Below are 17690 nucleotides of genomic sequence, written 5' to 3'. Positions count from 1 at the left end.
TAAGTGAGATAATTCTCTTTCTGTAAACCTCAGGTTTTTCATCGATGCGTAGTTACACACTAACTGGAATACTGGGGGACCGCTGTGTACACATGTTCACAACACGAGAAATACTGCTCAATATGGCTTCGTGCGATAGGAACCATAGGAAGCAGAACAGCGCAGTCTCCAATTACCCAGACTGTAAGCACTGGAATAAATCTTTGTTTGATATCTGAAACACTTTATTTCCTGTTTTCATTCAGCAGGAAAATTCATATTTTTTACTCAACAGCTTTTTAAAAACAGCACCCATGATGTCCATGATTTTTTTACATTGAAGACTGACACGGCTATATTCGGCTAGTGTGTATTGCCTGTTTAGGGTTCTGTAGTATTCCAGTTTGTTTGTACTTGCAAGAATAGCGATTACAAACATTAAAAAAATGTAATCATGCTTTTATAAAATATACTGACTTTTTCATGTTTAATGTGTAAGATGCTGTAATACAGTTTAAAATGATTAAAAGTCGAAAAAGTATAAAACTTGAATTCTTATCTCTATTAATATAACTATCAAGTGGTATTAAATACAACTTTTTAGTATAGATGACACTTTTCTAAAATTAAAAATAAAAACGATTACAATCTAATCTTTCCATGTGTAATCCCATGAAGAAGTACAATACGCTCCTGCTTTGTTTAATGATGGTATGAAAAATAAATCTAAATGATGAGAAAGCTATGCTTAAAGTTAATTGAGGGACTTAGAAGACAAAGATAACGATTTACATTGCATTGTCAGATTGTGAATCAATAAAGGCATTTAATTAAATGCGTTTGCGATTTAAGTCAAAATGGGGGTAATGGGGACTCTATTATCAAAACTCGTTCAATTGTGGTTCTTTTGGAAACCTTTTGAAATGTTCCTTGTAACTACACTGCTGTCGATATTGTAGCAATAGACAAAATGAAACGCTTGGAGTTTGTAATGTAGGGATTTCTATATTTTTCTTTATCTAGTGGTTTCATTAGTGACAAAGGCTAAACCGGCTTGCCTGCTCTGTCCTGAGGCTAGCTGGTGTCTGGGCCACACACCTCAGGACGTTGACGTCACTGCCTTTCATATGAATCCTTTCAAATGGAAATATTTTGACACTGCGCTCAACAATTTAAGGAAGAACATGAAACACCTGGGATTCAATCAATTAAAAATATTTTTTTTGTAAAAACTGCACCAGGTACTAGATCTCATTTATAGGTCTGAAGTAGAATTAACAGCTTCAGATTTAAAAGGTTATTAATAATGTCTTCAGTGTCGCATTAACATTGGAATGTTCTTCCAAGTGTAAAAAGAGGCAATACATGTGTCTCCTCTATAAATTTTCAGTTTACAGACCGTCCAAGATCATTTATTATGAAGAATATCTTCCATATCGCATTAAAATTGGAACGCTTTTCACAAGTGTAAATCCACCTATTTTCTAACTGCTTTATCCAGGACAGGTAACAGTTTCACCCCTCCCCCTTCCCTCTGCCTGTCTGACCTCTTTTTAACCCTTCCGTGCCTGAATCGCAAGAAATTAGACACAAGAAGAGTATTATTGGACAATGTTGTGGCTCTAGCGGAATTTCTCTGTAAACTGAAGAGTTAGAGGGGTCAAGTTGTGTATCGCCTCTTTTTACACTTGGAAGAACATTCCAATGTTAATGTGACTGAAGATATTAATAACCTTTTAAATCTGAAGCTGTTAACTCTGCTTCAGGCCTGCACACCTGCATGTCAAGTTTATCATGTGTGAATGAGTCAAATTAAAAATAAAACGTGTTTACAAAGAAAGTGAAGTACAGTAATACCGCTGGGGACTCAAACCCGGGCCTCTGACGTCACTCAATAGGGAACCAGCCAGCTGAGCTAAAGGGAGATCTCTCCCCAGCCTGGTGGCTGAGGTCCCGGCTATTCACAGGGAAAGCCGGTGTCGTCACCGTGCCGGCAAGCCGGCTCGCACGACCTGTAATGTCGGCTGTATGCGTTACAATATATTTAGATGTTTAAATTAATATTGTTATTAATTTCTTTAGCTTCAAAACATTGTCCAATAATACTCTTCTTGTATCTAATTTTTAGTTAAGCAGGATTTGAGCTACAGACCATAAAAAAACAGCATTCACTTTTTTCTGTCTTTCTCCCCTGCTGCGATTCTGGTGTTAATAAAATGCGTTTACAAAGAAAGTGGAATACAGTAATACCAGCTATATAAGTACATATACAGCATTTAGATTCTGCATTGAAAAAAGTGGGTGGATAAAACAGTTCTTTGTTTTCAGGAGTAAATTTTGTCTTGCTTTTCGTCCATTTTTATCATAACAGTTAAACCCACCATATGTTCTTCATTCCCATATCTAGATTTTTATTTTCTTTAGAACTATTAATATGTCCTAATATTACAGATGCCTGAGACAAAACATCTCTTCATTTTGATCTATCAGCTATACAGTTCATATTGGCATTTATACTTGTGCCCAAATAATATGAAAGTCAGTATCAACAGCAAGGAGGTTAAAGTCTGTTTTGACTTGCCCTAGTGCAGTTTGAGTTCTTTGGTAACATTTGAGCGTGGGTCATGTCACTAGCTGACTTTGACTGGGATATTCCTAGGTTCACACAGTAGAGTAGGAGCCAGTTGGTCAGAGGTCCTTGAGTGAGATAGTGGCACCCCTTTGGATGCTTGCAGGCATCTTCAATCAGTACTGAACCTCCATCAAGGGACTGTGGCACCTGTAAAGCATTAAAAGATGAATGACTTCAGAACATCTGGATTACACTTTTTTATTTCTGCCTGTGTGCTTTTGTGGGATCATAGTTGAGACCTGGGACATGGATAAAGAATTTTTTGCCAATGTTAAATTTGTTGAACCAGTTTTAATGCATTTCCTTTTCAGGATGAAGTTTGATTATAATATCTTTGGTATTCCATCTCCTTCATGGTTCAGGTGGCGTTACTCTGCTGCGTGCTGCAGCGAAGAACCATGTCCGTGTGACCATTGTGTGTGATCCCAGCGATTACAACATGGTTGTAAAGGAGATGATTAGTTCTGAAACCAAGGACACAAGTCTGGAGACTCGGAAAATGTTGGCTTTGAAGGTAATTATGGAATTATAGATTTGAGCTGAAATGTAAACTAAGAGACTGGTATCCAAAGGAAACAGAACTGGAAAGGCCTAGCCTCCATCTAAGTATTCATTATCCTATAATGTTGCTGAAACAATGTTGCAGTTGTAACTTTTATATCAGCTGCACATTTTACGTGCTTCATAACTATAGCATGGTTTACAATGGAGAGGAGGACATTTGGCCCTTCTGGCTCACCTGATTGCTAGTAAGTATTCTCATTTCCTTCAGCTTTTTTTAAAAGAAAAATTGGTAACGACTTTGACATTGTGGCTTGGTAGGTTTTTTCACACTCCCAGAACCTGTTATGTGAAACGTTCCCATTTTAATGCGACGTGGTAAAACGTGGTTTTAATTTTAAAACCACAACCCTGGGGATCCACTTTTTTAAAATAAGCCCATAGGATCACTTTTGTAGGTACCTATAAGGATTTTGAATGCTTGAATCAGGTCCCCTTGTCGCCTTCTCCGTCCTAACCCTGAAGCTTAGGACATTCCTTTTCAGCCCTAGAATATACCTCGATGTTCTTTTTTTTAAATGGATTCCAGAGCAGCAGCATTTTTGTATTGAGGTGGCAAAGTGCATGGTATTTTAAATGAAGTCTTATGCATTTCACAATTTTAATATAACTTTTCTCAATATTCACTTAAACATCCTAACATTTTGTTTGCATATTTATTACTTCCCTACATAACTCTTTCTATTGCTCTTGAAGTAGACAAGTCAAGCTCAGGCTTTTCCAATTTTATTTATTAACCTTTTAAAGATATAAATCTTTAAATTTCTTGTTCAGCTTCTTCACGGTTTGCTAATTCTGCTAAATTGGTATCTAATTCGAAATTGAGTAGGTTCTAGAGGACAGCAGTTCAGCAAATTGGTGTGGTGCACTATAACTATTCTTTGCAGATTACACAGCATTCCGGACTAATTCAATATAAACCCTGATTTAAAAATGACCACAAACATAAAGAACTTTTGGAACCTAATGATTAGAAACATAATCAAAGTCTCCTGTTTCCAAAAACTAGTCTAGTTTCTTTTTAGAAAAATTAGAGATCAGATGTCAGTAATTGAAAACATTCAATTTAAAAATGTTGAAAATATGATCCAGATGTTAAAATAGTGTAACCACATTGCAAAAAAGAGGCTGTTTTTAAAGATGCAGCAACTCGGAATGTGTGCTACTTCTTCCAAATATGGTAAAAGTAGCACATTGTGTTGTGGTACAGATGCAGCCATTCACAACGAGCAGGCGATACCGCATTATTTTGCAGTGCGCTTTACGCAGTCTACCGTGAGTTACCGTAAATTCTCCTATAATACCGCAAGTAAAATAATAGTATCCGGATTTTCCGCAAGGTGGAGCTAATAAAGCTCAACCTCTCATGTTTGAGCTGTCGCCATCAAATGAAGGTATTACTAATAATATTAATGATGAATGACCTTGGACAAGCTGTAAACTCAAAGTATTGCCCTGGTCCACATTCTTTTTTTCATTGACCGTCTTTGTAAAAGTAACACCACAGCATTTCGCAATCACGCATTTGTTTCCAATCATGCAAAGTACAGTAATTTTTGAGAATCGATTCACCATGCCTTTCACATGCTCATAAAAGAGATTGATTTAGGAACATAAACATATTACCGTATGCAAACTGTAGTGTATACAGTATATATATGTATATTTAATGTCTTAACTGTGCCCGTTTAAGTATTGAATATTTATATGGAATTTTACCACTGAAGGGAAATCTTAGTACCTGAGCATAAAAAGAATAGGAGCATACTGTAACGCGTGTGAAGGCCATAAACGATATTAATTTTGGAGCTTAAACATACAGTATATGGCTGGTCTCGGTACTTTAAAGAAAACATACACACCAGTATTCCATTTCTCCCTAAACATTTTAAGCATCGAAGTCTTTAACTAACGTGATACCGGAGTCAACAAGCATACTTTTAGAATTTGATTAAAAGGGAATATAATATGAAATCGCGTATCTAAAGAAATTAATAACGATATAATTATATTCATGTACCGCAACACAAGAATAGTACACGCTGTACATTGTCTGTTGATAATGTTTCTGTAGTGCTTTTTCGGCACTCTGCATGTGACCTTGCCGGTGGCGCTGTGGGTTAGGTTCCTGACTCCCACGTCACACGGTCTGTGATCGAATCCCGCTGGAGCCATGACTTTTTTTTTTAACAAACATTTCTTTGAAAAAATGAAACGTTTCCCTGAGTCAGAGATTAAATAAAACCTCACTCGCACCAAACAAATTTATATTTCTAAATATCACAACATGATTGAATTTAAGTCATTTTAATAACAATGAATAGTCACCTAAGCGTTACAATATAAACATTTATATTGATTTAAATTGCGTTTTGATTTAAATCGCAAACGCGGGTTTAAATATATGTGTTTTTTGATTCACAATCAGACAAATGCAACATAAATTGATATCTTTGTCTTCTAAGTATCTTAATAAACTTTCAGCATAGCTTTCTCCCTGTTTAGATTTATTTTTCTTGGGATCAAACGTGGAAAGATTAGATTGTAATCATTTTTATTTTTTAAATGCATTTTAGAAAAGTGTAATCTATACTAAAAAGCTGTACACCACCTGCTATAAAGATACATATTGTAATACTTTCAGGTTCGGATAGGACAGACACAAGAACTCAGACTTGCGTAGTTAAAGCAAGTTAAAGCCTTGATTTTATATATCACCTTTAAAAGTGGCATCTCAAAGCAAAGTAAATACCCAACACTGATTGTACCCATCTGTCATGCTAATAAAGCACCTTGAATTGAATTGAATTGAGAGAGCGAGAGAGAGCAAGAGCGCACAGCCAGGACAGACAGGCATCGCGTATCTAAGGAAATAGCAGTATAACCTTGTTTATGCACAAACAGTGGCATGTTACATTATTAATTTGGGTGTCTCCTCTTGCCAGAAAGCTCTAAATTGCATTTTGAGTGTGGTTTTTGACTTTTTTTAAATTGCAACCCGTAAATAAAGCTGATACTGTTAGGATTTAGACTTATATTAGGGTTATATACTTTGTGAAAAGTGATAGTCTTTTAACCTTTTATGTGAATTCGCTTGTTATCTAACAAATGCATACTTTTAGAATTTGATTAACAGGGAATATAATATGGAATTGCGTATCTAAACAAATTAATAACGATATAATTATATTCATGTACTGTCTGGTGGAATAAACTGAAGAGGTTAGTTAATGCGACACGGAATTATTAAGAATTATCACCTCTTTTTACAATTTAGAACAAATGAGAACATTCCACTCAGTGGGCGGTGCATTGTTATCTCAATCACCTGCTAATTCGTTTTACACCACTGGACGACAGGAGAATGTGACTGTACTGTATCTGTACAGAATGTGTGTTTCAATCAATACAGTAATTGATTAAAATCGCAATCGCGTGTTTAATTAAATGCCTTTTTGATTGACAATCTGAAAATGAAAACTGTGGTAAAGTCACCTTGAATTAAAAAAAAACGACTTTGGCACGCCTGTAGCATTTTCACGAAACCTCCTAGAGTTGTGAGAACACTTGCTTTGTGTATAAAGTACATTGTGAATGTTTTCACAGCCTTCACTTTGTCGTTTTTATGCCATTTTTTTGACCATGCACGAATATTCCTATGTCCGTATCTTCGCAAGGGAATCAGTGAGAATTTTAATACTAATTAAATGACCGCGGGCACTTTCAACCCCCTCTACATTCTCAGAGTAGAACAGACTAACCTTCTAATGAAAGACGGTCCACCCCCCCCCCACGGACAGGAAAAGTGCCCACAGGCACTTAAATTTAATATGGTCAGTAACAGTAAACAGTAACATGGTCAGAAGGAGCACGTGCAAACGTTTCCGAAATAACCACATGTAAGACTCTGATGCTTATAATGTTTAGGGAGAAAGTGGAATACTGGTGTGTATTTTTTCTTTAAACTACCAATACCAGCCATATACAGTCTGTAACGTAGGGATTTCTATATGTCTTTATTTAGTGGTTACATTAGTGACAAAGACTAAACTTTTAGCTTCAGTAATGCGTACATATCTCCCCTTTTTATAAAACGACATGGTTGAAAACTGTTCCAGAGCCACTGTTGTTTCATCAGTGAAAAGTACATCATGAAATGCCTCTCCCTGTTCAATCCACTGGAAAAAAGAAAAGGAGCATAAAGCGTCTGATGGTCATAAACGATATTCATTTAGGAACAGCATCAGAGATATGTTTTTAACTGCACTGCATTGGAGAGAATACCATAGTGTGTTTTTTTTTTACTCCCTGGCGGAAACTGGCTTCCATAAAAATCAGTATGGCTCAGAGATTAAATAAAACTTCACTCGCACCAAACAAATGTATATTTCTAAATATCACAACATGATCGAATTTAAGTCATTTTAATAACAATGAATAGTCACCTATGCGTTACAATATAAACATTTATATTGATTTAAATCACGTTTAAATCGCCTTTATTTAAAACCCATAAATAAAGCTGATACTGTTTAGACTTTTAATTATTTAAAACTGTATTACAGCAGCACAATGCACAATGCAACGTAAATCGCTATCTTTGTCTTCTGTGTAATAATGTTCACCTCTGTCCAGCAAATTAACAATAGTAATAATAATAAACTTTATTGTATATGGCGCCTTTAAAGGTGGCTCCTCAAAGCGCTTTACAGGTTAAAAACAATAACAACAATACTGTTAGGCTGGGCAAACGATTTTTTTTTTTTAAGAAATACAAAATGAGATATAATGATATGTTCCGGCTTAGACATTAACGAAGAGCATAACACGTGTAAGTACACTGCAAGTACAACCCCCCTCTCTGCGGGAGTGCTGGCTGTGACGAATTGAACTGGTTTCACAGGTATTTTCAAAGTATAAGGGGGCGAGATTTCCAGCGAAAGACACCTCCCCCCCTCAAAAATCCAGTAAGTACAGTAGTTACTAGTTAAGAAATCTAGGCTCCTCAATGAAATCGCTTTAACATGCTAATGCGTTGGTGTAACAGTCTGGGCGTGGCAAGCTTCTAATGTGAACCTGACTACGGCGAAAGGAACCCTTCTTTCATTGGAAGACAATGAACATATTCTAGCCCTAAATGAATGAATAGCAAACATGGTTTACATAAAAGACATTTTTCCAAGAAAGTTTAGCCTTTGTCACTAATGAAACCACTAAACAAAGACATAAATATAGAAATCTTAAGATTTTTAAAATACATGACTTTGCTAAAATTTATTTAAAAATAAAAACGATTACAAATGCCAGTGGAGAGAGAGAACAGGGGAGGGATGTTGGTTTTGCATAGGGGAGGGGGGGGGGGTCTATGGAAATGAGGTCTATTTGGAAATGTGGAGTTACATGTTGAGGTATTGATTTTGTGTAATGCTTTATGTTGAAAACTGAGGTGGATTTTGTTTATAATAAAGAGGATAAACTGGGATGGTTTTGCATAAGCGGCGGGATTATGATAATCGGAGGAATTTGAGAGAGTTTAATGGTTTGATATATTTGATTTTGTATTGTGGTTGTTATCTATGTTTTTGGTTGGTATTATGTTTATATGGTTGTTTTTGTTGGTTGGTCGTTATTATGGTTATTAATAATATGATCTATAGTTGAAATCTGAGCCTAAATAAAAAGAAAAAGCATTTTCAGAGAGCAATTACGCTGTGTTTATGTAGAATAAGTGATTAGGTTTATGAGCAATCTAATTACTTATTCATTTAAAACGCTATATAAAATAAAGTTTATTATTAATTTTCTGGACAGAGCGGTGAACATTATTATGCATAAGACAAAGATAATGATCCTGATCAGTTTAGAAATCTGTGTACGCTGTAAGGTTTTTACTTCTTAAACTTTTAAAATAAACGTTTCGAATAGAAAGAAATCCTCTTCCTGGTACAGTATGTATAGCAAACCAGCACGTCTTTTTTCTCCAATCAGAGGGGTGTCAGATGTTGTCAGCCAATCACCATTCTGAAGCCCTACCATAATCTCTGGTATGGGGAGACCCCAGAATTCTGTCCGATAGTTTATGTAGATGATAGATACTTTTATTGATCCCGTGAGGGAAATAAAATAAATCATTTTCATTTTAGGAAATTATTAAACGCTTGGTTAAAAGCAAAGGAGATTGTCTGTTATAGTGGACATAAAAACAAGAGTTCGCTGGCATTATATCCTAGAAGACACAGACCAGCGCCAGACCGGGAGAATGCCCGCAGCGTAAAAGAAAATGCCTGATGAACTAGGGATTGGACAGTTTCCAAGTGCTTGTACAATCAATGGAAATGTTCAAATAAATGTGCAAAAGAAATAAACAAAATAATAATTTATTTCTTTATCATATTGGCTAGCTAATGTCCTCTCTTTGCTAGTTAGTGGCTATGTTTCTGCGTTGGGTAGCAACGGGTGACTGTTCTCAGGCGGAAGATGTAAACAGCTTAATTTTTGTGTTAAATAATTTTTTAAAATTAAAATTAATTCTATACAGCAATCGCATATTTGGGTACCGTTTCATAAAACTTTCATGCTTAAAATGTTTAGGGAGAAATGGAAGACTGGTGTGTATTTTTTCTTTAAACTACCAAGACCAGCCATACACAGTACAGTTTACGTACATACAGTAATGTTTATGTTCCTAAATTAATATCATTTATGACCTTCAGATGCGTTATGCTCCTCTTCTTTTTATGCTCAGCTGCTAAAATTTCCCTTTAGTGTTAAAATTCCATATAAATATTCAAAACTAAGCGGATTAAAATGTGCACAGTAAAGACATTAAATGATTAAATCTTTTCACTACCAACCAATGCACCACGAGTGCCCCTGTCAGTCATTTTGGTCAGCCAATCACTTACGCGGTGCCCCGCGGTGGCTTGTGGGTAGTTTACCGTACCGTGGGTTTGTACCGTGCATTTTGAATGGCTGCATCTCTATGTAGTTCACTTGCTGTCTATTACGATAAACGTGTACTTTTTAGAATCTGCTTAATAGGGAAAATTAAAATGGAGTTGTGTAACTAAATAAATTAATAATGATATTAACTTAAGGATCTAAATATATTTATATAGCTGGTAGTTGTACCATATTCTACTTTCTTCGTAAACATATGCATCAATTTCTTTGACTCATTCACTTGTGATTATTTTGGAAAAATTTTGGCATGTTCGTTCCGGCTACTGTATGTTACTGACCTGTGCTTTGGTAAAGTGGGCTAAGTGCGTCCCTATTTCCCAGAAGGTTCTGTGTTCAGTTACTGCTCAGGGTATAAGTTTTATTTTTAACAAGTAGACTCCTAAAAATAAAATTATAAGTAACGTGCACTTTATTGACATTTTTTATTTTTATATATCACAATGTGTTAAATGCTAAAATGATATTGATAAACATTAATTAGTTAACCAAGTTTAATACTGTCACCGGTGGCAGTAAAAACCATTTCAACCAGTTTAATTCAATTCAGAATACTTTATTTATCCCAGGTGGGCAATTTAAGACAAGCCTTTACAAAAAGCCTTAAAATGAATTCATATATATTATAATTATACTCAAGAATAATAAATTGGTATTAAAAAGACCACTGAAACCAAAGTACAATGTCTCTGATCATTAATAACAATATTAATTTATTTATAATTAATGATTCCAAATTGTTTGTATTTTGTTCAGGGTGATTTGTCACTGTTTTCACAACCTTGATTTTCTTATTGAAATAGTTGAAGTAGGTAGCTGCATCAGCATGCGTAGACTGCAAAGGAACAGGTAACGGGTTTATTCCATGCTGAAAAGAAAGGAAACGCAACGTGTGGAGCCTTCAGGTGAAGAAGGCATGGAATAAACCTGTTACCTGTTCCTTCTTATTAAAATGCCTATTTTTGAGAGACAGTGTTTCAGATGTCAATAACTTTGTGAATAAATAAACAGAGCCTTTAAACCACAGGCATTTTAAAGATCATGATCTGTGAAATTTTTCACAACTTCTGTTTAAACAATATCCAGTACCTGGTTGCATTTTTAGGAACTTTAGTTTGAATAAAGCGGATCTCAGGTGTAAACGAGTTCATAATGTGAGAATTACTATTCAGAAGCTACTCTATGTATGCAAAACACCTTTTTCCAATTATGAATTTAAGCTGTATACTCTTTAGACTTTTATTAATTTTAAACTGTGTATTACAGCATGTTAATCATTAAACATTAATAAGTCAGTATATTTTATAAAAGCAAGATAGCTCAGTTGGACAAAAGTTCACAACCTTCTACCTTCATCATAAATATTTTATGCATCAAAGTCTTTAACTTGGTAACTTAAATGGGTTCTGGTTTTAACGTGCTTGCTCTAACATTATTAAGATTATATTCTGTACTTCATACGTTATAATGCTTTATCCTTTTCTAAGAATACGTAGTAAGAACACCACTTGCTGTTATTGTAAGAAGATAAATGTTGTAATGATTTAACATCACTTGATAGTTAAATTAATATGGAATCATGTAACTAAACAGCTAAAGTATCACAAGTGGACATTTCTGAAACATTTTGACATCCGTTTCTTTTTAAAAAGCTTTTATTGTCCTTGTAGTGGTAATGGACAAAGCACTGCACCCAATGGTTCAAAGTGCGATCAGAGTATTACTTTGGGTTTGTTTCTTATATACAGATGCAGCCATTCAAAACGAGCGAGGTACGCTGAGGTACAACGTGGTGGGCGTGTCACATCATTATGCGTTATATCATGTCATAGTGCATTATACCGCATGCAAATTAGATTGTTAATAGTATCCGGAATCACCTTGTAAAACTGCCAGGTGGAGCTCATAAAGCTTAACCTCTCATGTACAGCATTTGAGCTGTCACCAGAGAACACCCGGTTTCGAATTCTGATCACTGCTGAAGGACAATCTTTATTCAGTTAAGAATTTAAGTTGTATACTCTTTAGACTTTTAATTTTAAGCTGTGTATTACAGCATGTTAACCATTAAACATTAAAAAGTTGGTATTTTATAAAAGCAAGGTTCCTCAGTTGGGCATAAATATTTTAATTATGCAGAAATATTTTATGCATCAAAGTCTTTACCGAAGATATTACTAATAGTATTAATAATGAATGACCTTGGACAAGCTGTAAGCTCAAAGTATTACCCTGGTCCACTTTCTTTGTTACCGTCTTTGTAAGCGAAAATACTTTTTTTTTTCTTTGACAAAAAGTAAGACCGCAGCATTTCGTTGATCCGATCATGTATTCGTTTCCAGTCATACAAAGTAAGTTTTGAGAATCTCCGATTCACCATGCCTTTCACATGCTCATAAATGATATTAATTTAGGAACATAAACATCTTACTGTATGTAAACTGTATTGTATATGGCTGGAGAAAGTATTCCACATTCTCCCTAAACATTTTAAGCATCAAAGCCTTACATGTGGTTATTTTGGAAATGTTTTTACGTGCTCCTTCTGACCATATTAAGTTTATATACTTTGTGAAAAGTGATAGTGTTTGAACTTTTTCTGTGAATTCGCTTGTTATCGGCATAAACAAAAGCATACTTTTAGAATTTGATTAACAGGGAATATAATATGGAATCACGTATCTAAAGAAATTAATAACGATATAATTATATTCATGTACTGCAGAATAATCTGAAGAGTTAGTTAATGCAACACGGAAGATAGTATTAATAATGTAGCGCTTTCAGGCACCAGCTGGGGAATTGAACCTGGGCCTCCAGCATCACTGAACAGGGAAGCAGCCAGTCGAGCTACAGTGAGCTCTGCCTTCAACCCTGACGGGTCCCTCCTATTCATATGAAACATAGTGATGTCACCTCCCTGGCAAGCCCTCATCAAACTTTAACTCGTTCAGAGTGCCCTACATTACAAACTCTTAAGTGTTTCATTATAAGGTGAAGACACTCACACCTGAAGAAGGCTTCACAGCTGAAACATTCATTTCTTTTCGGCATGGAATAAACCTATTACTTGTTCCTTTGCAGACTACGCAGGCTGACGCGACTACCCACCAAAAGTAGTTGCAGTATATGTATTGCAAGGCACTCTGTTTTATTAACAGACACTCTGACTCAAGTGTTGTACAGTGATAATAGACGTGGGTAATGTCATCCCCATTAAACAATGTGCTTATCACGTAAATCCTGCTAAACTAAAAATTAGACACAAGAAGAGTATTATTGGACAATGTTGTGAGGGTCTGGCGGAATTTCTCTGTAAACTGAAGAGTTATAGAGGAGACGCGTATCACCTCCTTTTACACTTGTAAAAAATAACATTCCACTCAGTGGGCGATACATTGTTATCTCAATCACCTGCTTAATTCGTTTTACACCACGGGAAGACGGGAATGTGGTTGTACTGTATCTGTACGGAATGTGTGTTGCGTTTACAAAATTAAAGTGTTTAAAATGTATAATTAAAATAAAAAAAACTTCAAGCTTACACAAAGATTCTAAAATGATCACGAGGAAGTGTATTACATGTCTAATGGTCTTAACCCCATTACCCCCATTTTGATTAAAATCGCAAATGCGTGTTTAATTAAATGCCTTTATTGATTCACAATCTGACAATGCAACAGATGGTGCATAATTGCGCATCAATCAAAACCCCGAGTTTCCCCGAGTGTCAAAAAAAAAAGTAATTAGCTCACTGATACGTTTATGTAGGGGTTGTGATCTTTAAAATGGATTTGGTTTGAAGGCTTTCTGTGTTTCCCTTGCGAAGATATGGACATAAGAATATTCGTGCGTGGTCAAATATATGGCATAGAAACGACAAAGTGAAGGCTGTGAAAACATTCACAATGTACTTTATACACAAAGCAAGTGTTCTCACAAGTCTAGGAGGTTTCGTGAAAACGCTACCGGCGTGCCAAAATCGTTTTCGTACTTCAAGCTAACTTTACCCTGGTAATAAAGCTTTGTTTGATTTCTGAATCCCTTTATTTATGTCCTGTTTTGATTCAGGTAAAGGTAAACTATATATATATAATACTGCTAACAGCAGGAAAATTCCTATTCTTTACTCAGCAGCCTATTAAAAACAGCACCCATGATGCTCAAACCGATTTTTTAAACAGAAGACTGACACAGCTTTGCATTGTGAATCTCTCTAATAAAACATTTGTCAGTCTGTCCATGGGGGGAAGGAGGACTGTCTTTCATTGGAAGGTTCGCCTATTCTACTTTGAAAATGAAGATGGGGAGGAAAAGTGCCTGTGGTCAAAACTACAGTATGCTTAAGAGCTGTAAAACCAGTTTATTTCCAGGCAATTTAACAGACGCCTCAAGCCTTTGAAAGACTTTTTTAAAAATTAAAATAGCAAATATTATGGACACTATATTGACATTTTTAGAATTTGATCAATAGGGAATATAATATTGAATCGCGTATCTAAAGAAATTAATAACGATATAATTATATTCATATACTGTATATGCTGACAGTTCCCTGGTTTCGCACCCCTGTTATACTTGTATCCAATTGCCACCCCATCAATGATGCGTGCCAGCAGAGAAAAAGACACAAAGTGAGAGAGAACGAGCAAGCGCCAGAGAGAGAGACGAGAGAGCAACACACTTGGGTCTATTCGGGTAATTACACAGTGATAGGGTGGCAATTGGATACAAGTATAACAGGGGTGCGAAACCAGGGAACTATTTACAAGAATGCGGGCTATCTCATCACACTGTAATGCCGCAGCGAACTCTCGTTTTTATGTGCTTGCTTTTAACCGAGCGTTTCATAGTCTCTAAGAATGAAATTGATTTAAACTGTGCGACACTTATCATTCAACGAGAGCACAAAATATCACATGTTTACACTGTTAACTGTTCAGGAAAGGGTGAATGAAAAGTCATGTTAAGTACAATAATTCGGCGATCAATAATAACAGTTGTAGGACAATGAACAAAAGATAGTGAAAACTTAAGCTTTTTAAGGTTAAAATTAAAATTCAGTCTACAAATTAAGGCAAATGAAAATTAAGGATGTTAAAGTGCTAGAGGTATAAAAAATAAAAAATACAGATGAGCAAAAAGTTTTAGAAATGGAGGAGGTGTTACTTTGAAATAAACAGAAAAAAGCCATGACTAGACATAGTGCAGAAGAGGGATGCAGGAACACTTGCTTAGATATACAAAAAAATCACAGAAAGGTGTGTGTTGCAAAAGAACATGCAAACATGAAATAGATTTGGCAGAGAGTGAGGAATCTGAAAATTAGCATGCATAAAAAACGGCAGTTCTGTCAGTGAACATGGTCTCACAGAGGGTTTCTCAGATTGTTGGGCATTCATGTAGATTGCCAGGCGAAAGGATTTTTAAATATATTTTGTAAAAGCAAGTCAGTTTTTTGCAAGAGAAAAAATAGATTCTCAGGTGAAACTGTACTTGTCCCTGCCTTAAGTCAGTGCTGATGCTGACCCATTGGCTTGGTGGAAGGCACACATGGAAGAAATGCCACATCTTTCCAAAGTGGCCAGAAAGTTCATGTGCAACAAGCTGCAAGCGTGCCTTCTAAAAGGGTGTTTACTACGAGTGGCCCCATCTTATCCCCTCAGAGGTCAAGACTGTCAGAAAATTAGCATGCATAAAAAACAGCAATTCTGTCAGAGAGCCTTATATAAATTAATAGCAAATATGGTTTCATGGAGATTCTCAGATAGTTGGGGATTCAGGCAGATTGCCAGGCGAAAGGATCTGTAAATATTTATATTTTGTTAAAGCAAGTCAGGTTTTTGCAATGCATAAAATACATTTTTCCAAGAAAGTTTAGCTTTTGTCACTAATGAAACCACTAAATAAAGACATAAATATAGAAATTTAAAGATTTTTTTTATTCAATTTTGGTAGCAAGATGAACTGTCAGGCTGAGCTAAATGCTAAATGTTGTCGCAGAGTTGCTGCAAGATGTTAACGGTGAAAATGGGTATTTCGAAATGATTTTCAGAATAATTATAAATCTAGTAGGATAGAGAAAGTACAGAAAATAGGTTAGATTGATCAGATGAGTATGCAAAGCCATTTAGCAAAGAGGGTGTGAAAAGAGTGACAAACTAGTATTCTTGTAGATCTTTTTTTATGAATCAAGGAAATTCTGATCATGTTTCTCTATAACAATAATAAAAAATACTTTATTTTATATAGCACCTTTAAGAGTAACATCTCAAAGCAATACAGTAGGTGTAAAAACAGTTATAAGGACCACAGATTACAAAGTAAACACATATTTAGAAAGACAATAGCATACATAGAAAGACAAGCAGTTAGAAGTGCTACCGAAATTAGAAAATGATGCAGATACAGACACTAAATATGTCTTCTGAAAAAGGTTTTGAGGTTAGATTTAAATTCACTCAGGGTAGGTGACTCTGATATCACTGAGGATACAAATCCATGGCCCTGGGGTGCAGCTAGAGAAGGTCCTGTCACCCACAGAATGTAGATGAGGACAGCTAGAAGACCAGGAGTTGCAAAGGTTGCAATGTGGGGAGTAAACAGGTAATAAGCCAAATAGATACTGAATGAGGATGAGGATTTTGAAGTTGACTCGAAACCCGATATGATGCCAGTGCAAGGACTTGAAGACAGGCGTAATGCAACCCAATCGGGATTCTGGTTGTCAAATTCTGAACATATTGGATATTGGCTCAGTGTGGATTTAATTACCCCAGTGAACAGGTTGTGCGTTTATTAATTCTAGAAAAAAAACCTTTCTTGATTTCTCTAGTTCCTAGTTTCTCTAGTTCACTTTAAAAGAAACTATTATTCCACAATGCAGAGTACTATATGGCCAGTATTTACATATGATATTTGTGATTTAAACAAATTAACACGAGCAGTTTTGGAGGATTTAAGTTTTGGCTGAGTTATTGCAGGATGTAAGACTAGAGATGAAGGTAGGAAAAAGATAATTTGGAGAAAGTTGAGGAATACACTGATAACAAGATCGCTTCCTAATAGGGTTAGGCATACCTTTAGATTTTGTGTAGCTACTAGCATTGAACTGTGTGTTAGATGCACATGAATTAAAGGAATGGGCAAACATAGCTGATGCTGATCATAGCTGAAGCCAGCACTATAAAATAATTTAACAAGTAAAAGGGTTTTTCCATGCTGAAAAAAGAAGATGTCGGAAAGGATAATCTGTTTTTTGAGGGAGAAAATGGTAGAAAGAGTCAACAGAAAAGGTATTAAATTTCAGGCAACATCCTTTAGGGATGATATTATGTCGACGACATCTGTAAAGGAATAGAAGGTGGTTAGAAAGCCTGGTCTTGGAACAGATAGCTGTGAAGAGACAAAATGCTGGTTTAGTGAGAGAAGCGGGCAAGTGGCCCAGGGAGGAAGAAAAGGTATGACGAAGAGATCTAGAAAAAGATCTGGAGGAAGGCATAGTAGGTCGCAGCAGGTGTAGGCTAGGTTCAGGTGGGTAGCTGCATTAGCATGCGTA

At 35.8% G+C, this 17690-nt stretch overlaps 1 protein-coding gene across 1 annotated transcript in view; it reads left to right on the top strand.

Moving 5' to 3' along the window:
• The window catches only part of atic (5-aminoimidazole-4-carboxamide ribonucleotide formyltransferase/IMP cyclohydrolase), an 80386-nt gene that overhangs the window by 19925 nt on the left and 42771 nt on the right, over positions 1-17690 (top strand). The window contains exon 6 of the mRNA XM_088930197.1: positions 2974-3125. Within this exon, the coding sequence (XP_088786323.1) occupies positions 2974-3125 (152 nt within the window). The remainder of the gene's footprint in view (positions 1-2973; positions 3126-17690) is intronic.

The sequence above is a fragment of the Atractosteus spatula genome, chromosome 13 (assembly GCF_055471065.1).
Source record: "Atractosteus spatula isolate fAtrSpa1 chromosome 13, fAtrSpa1.hap1, whole genome shotgun sequence".
Lineage (NCBI taxonomy): Eukaryota > Metazoa > Chordata > Actinopteri > Semionotiformes > Lepisosteidae > Atractosteus > Atractosteus spatula.
This window is presented reverse-complemented; position numbering and strand designations above follow the sequence as displayed.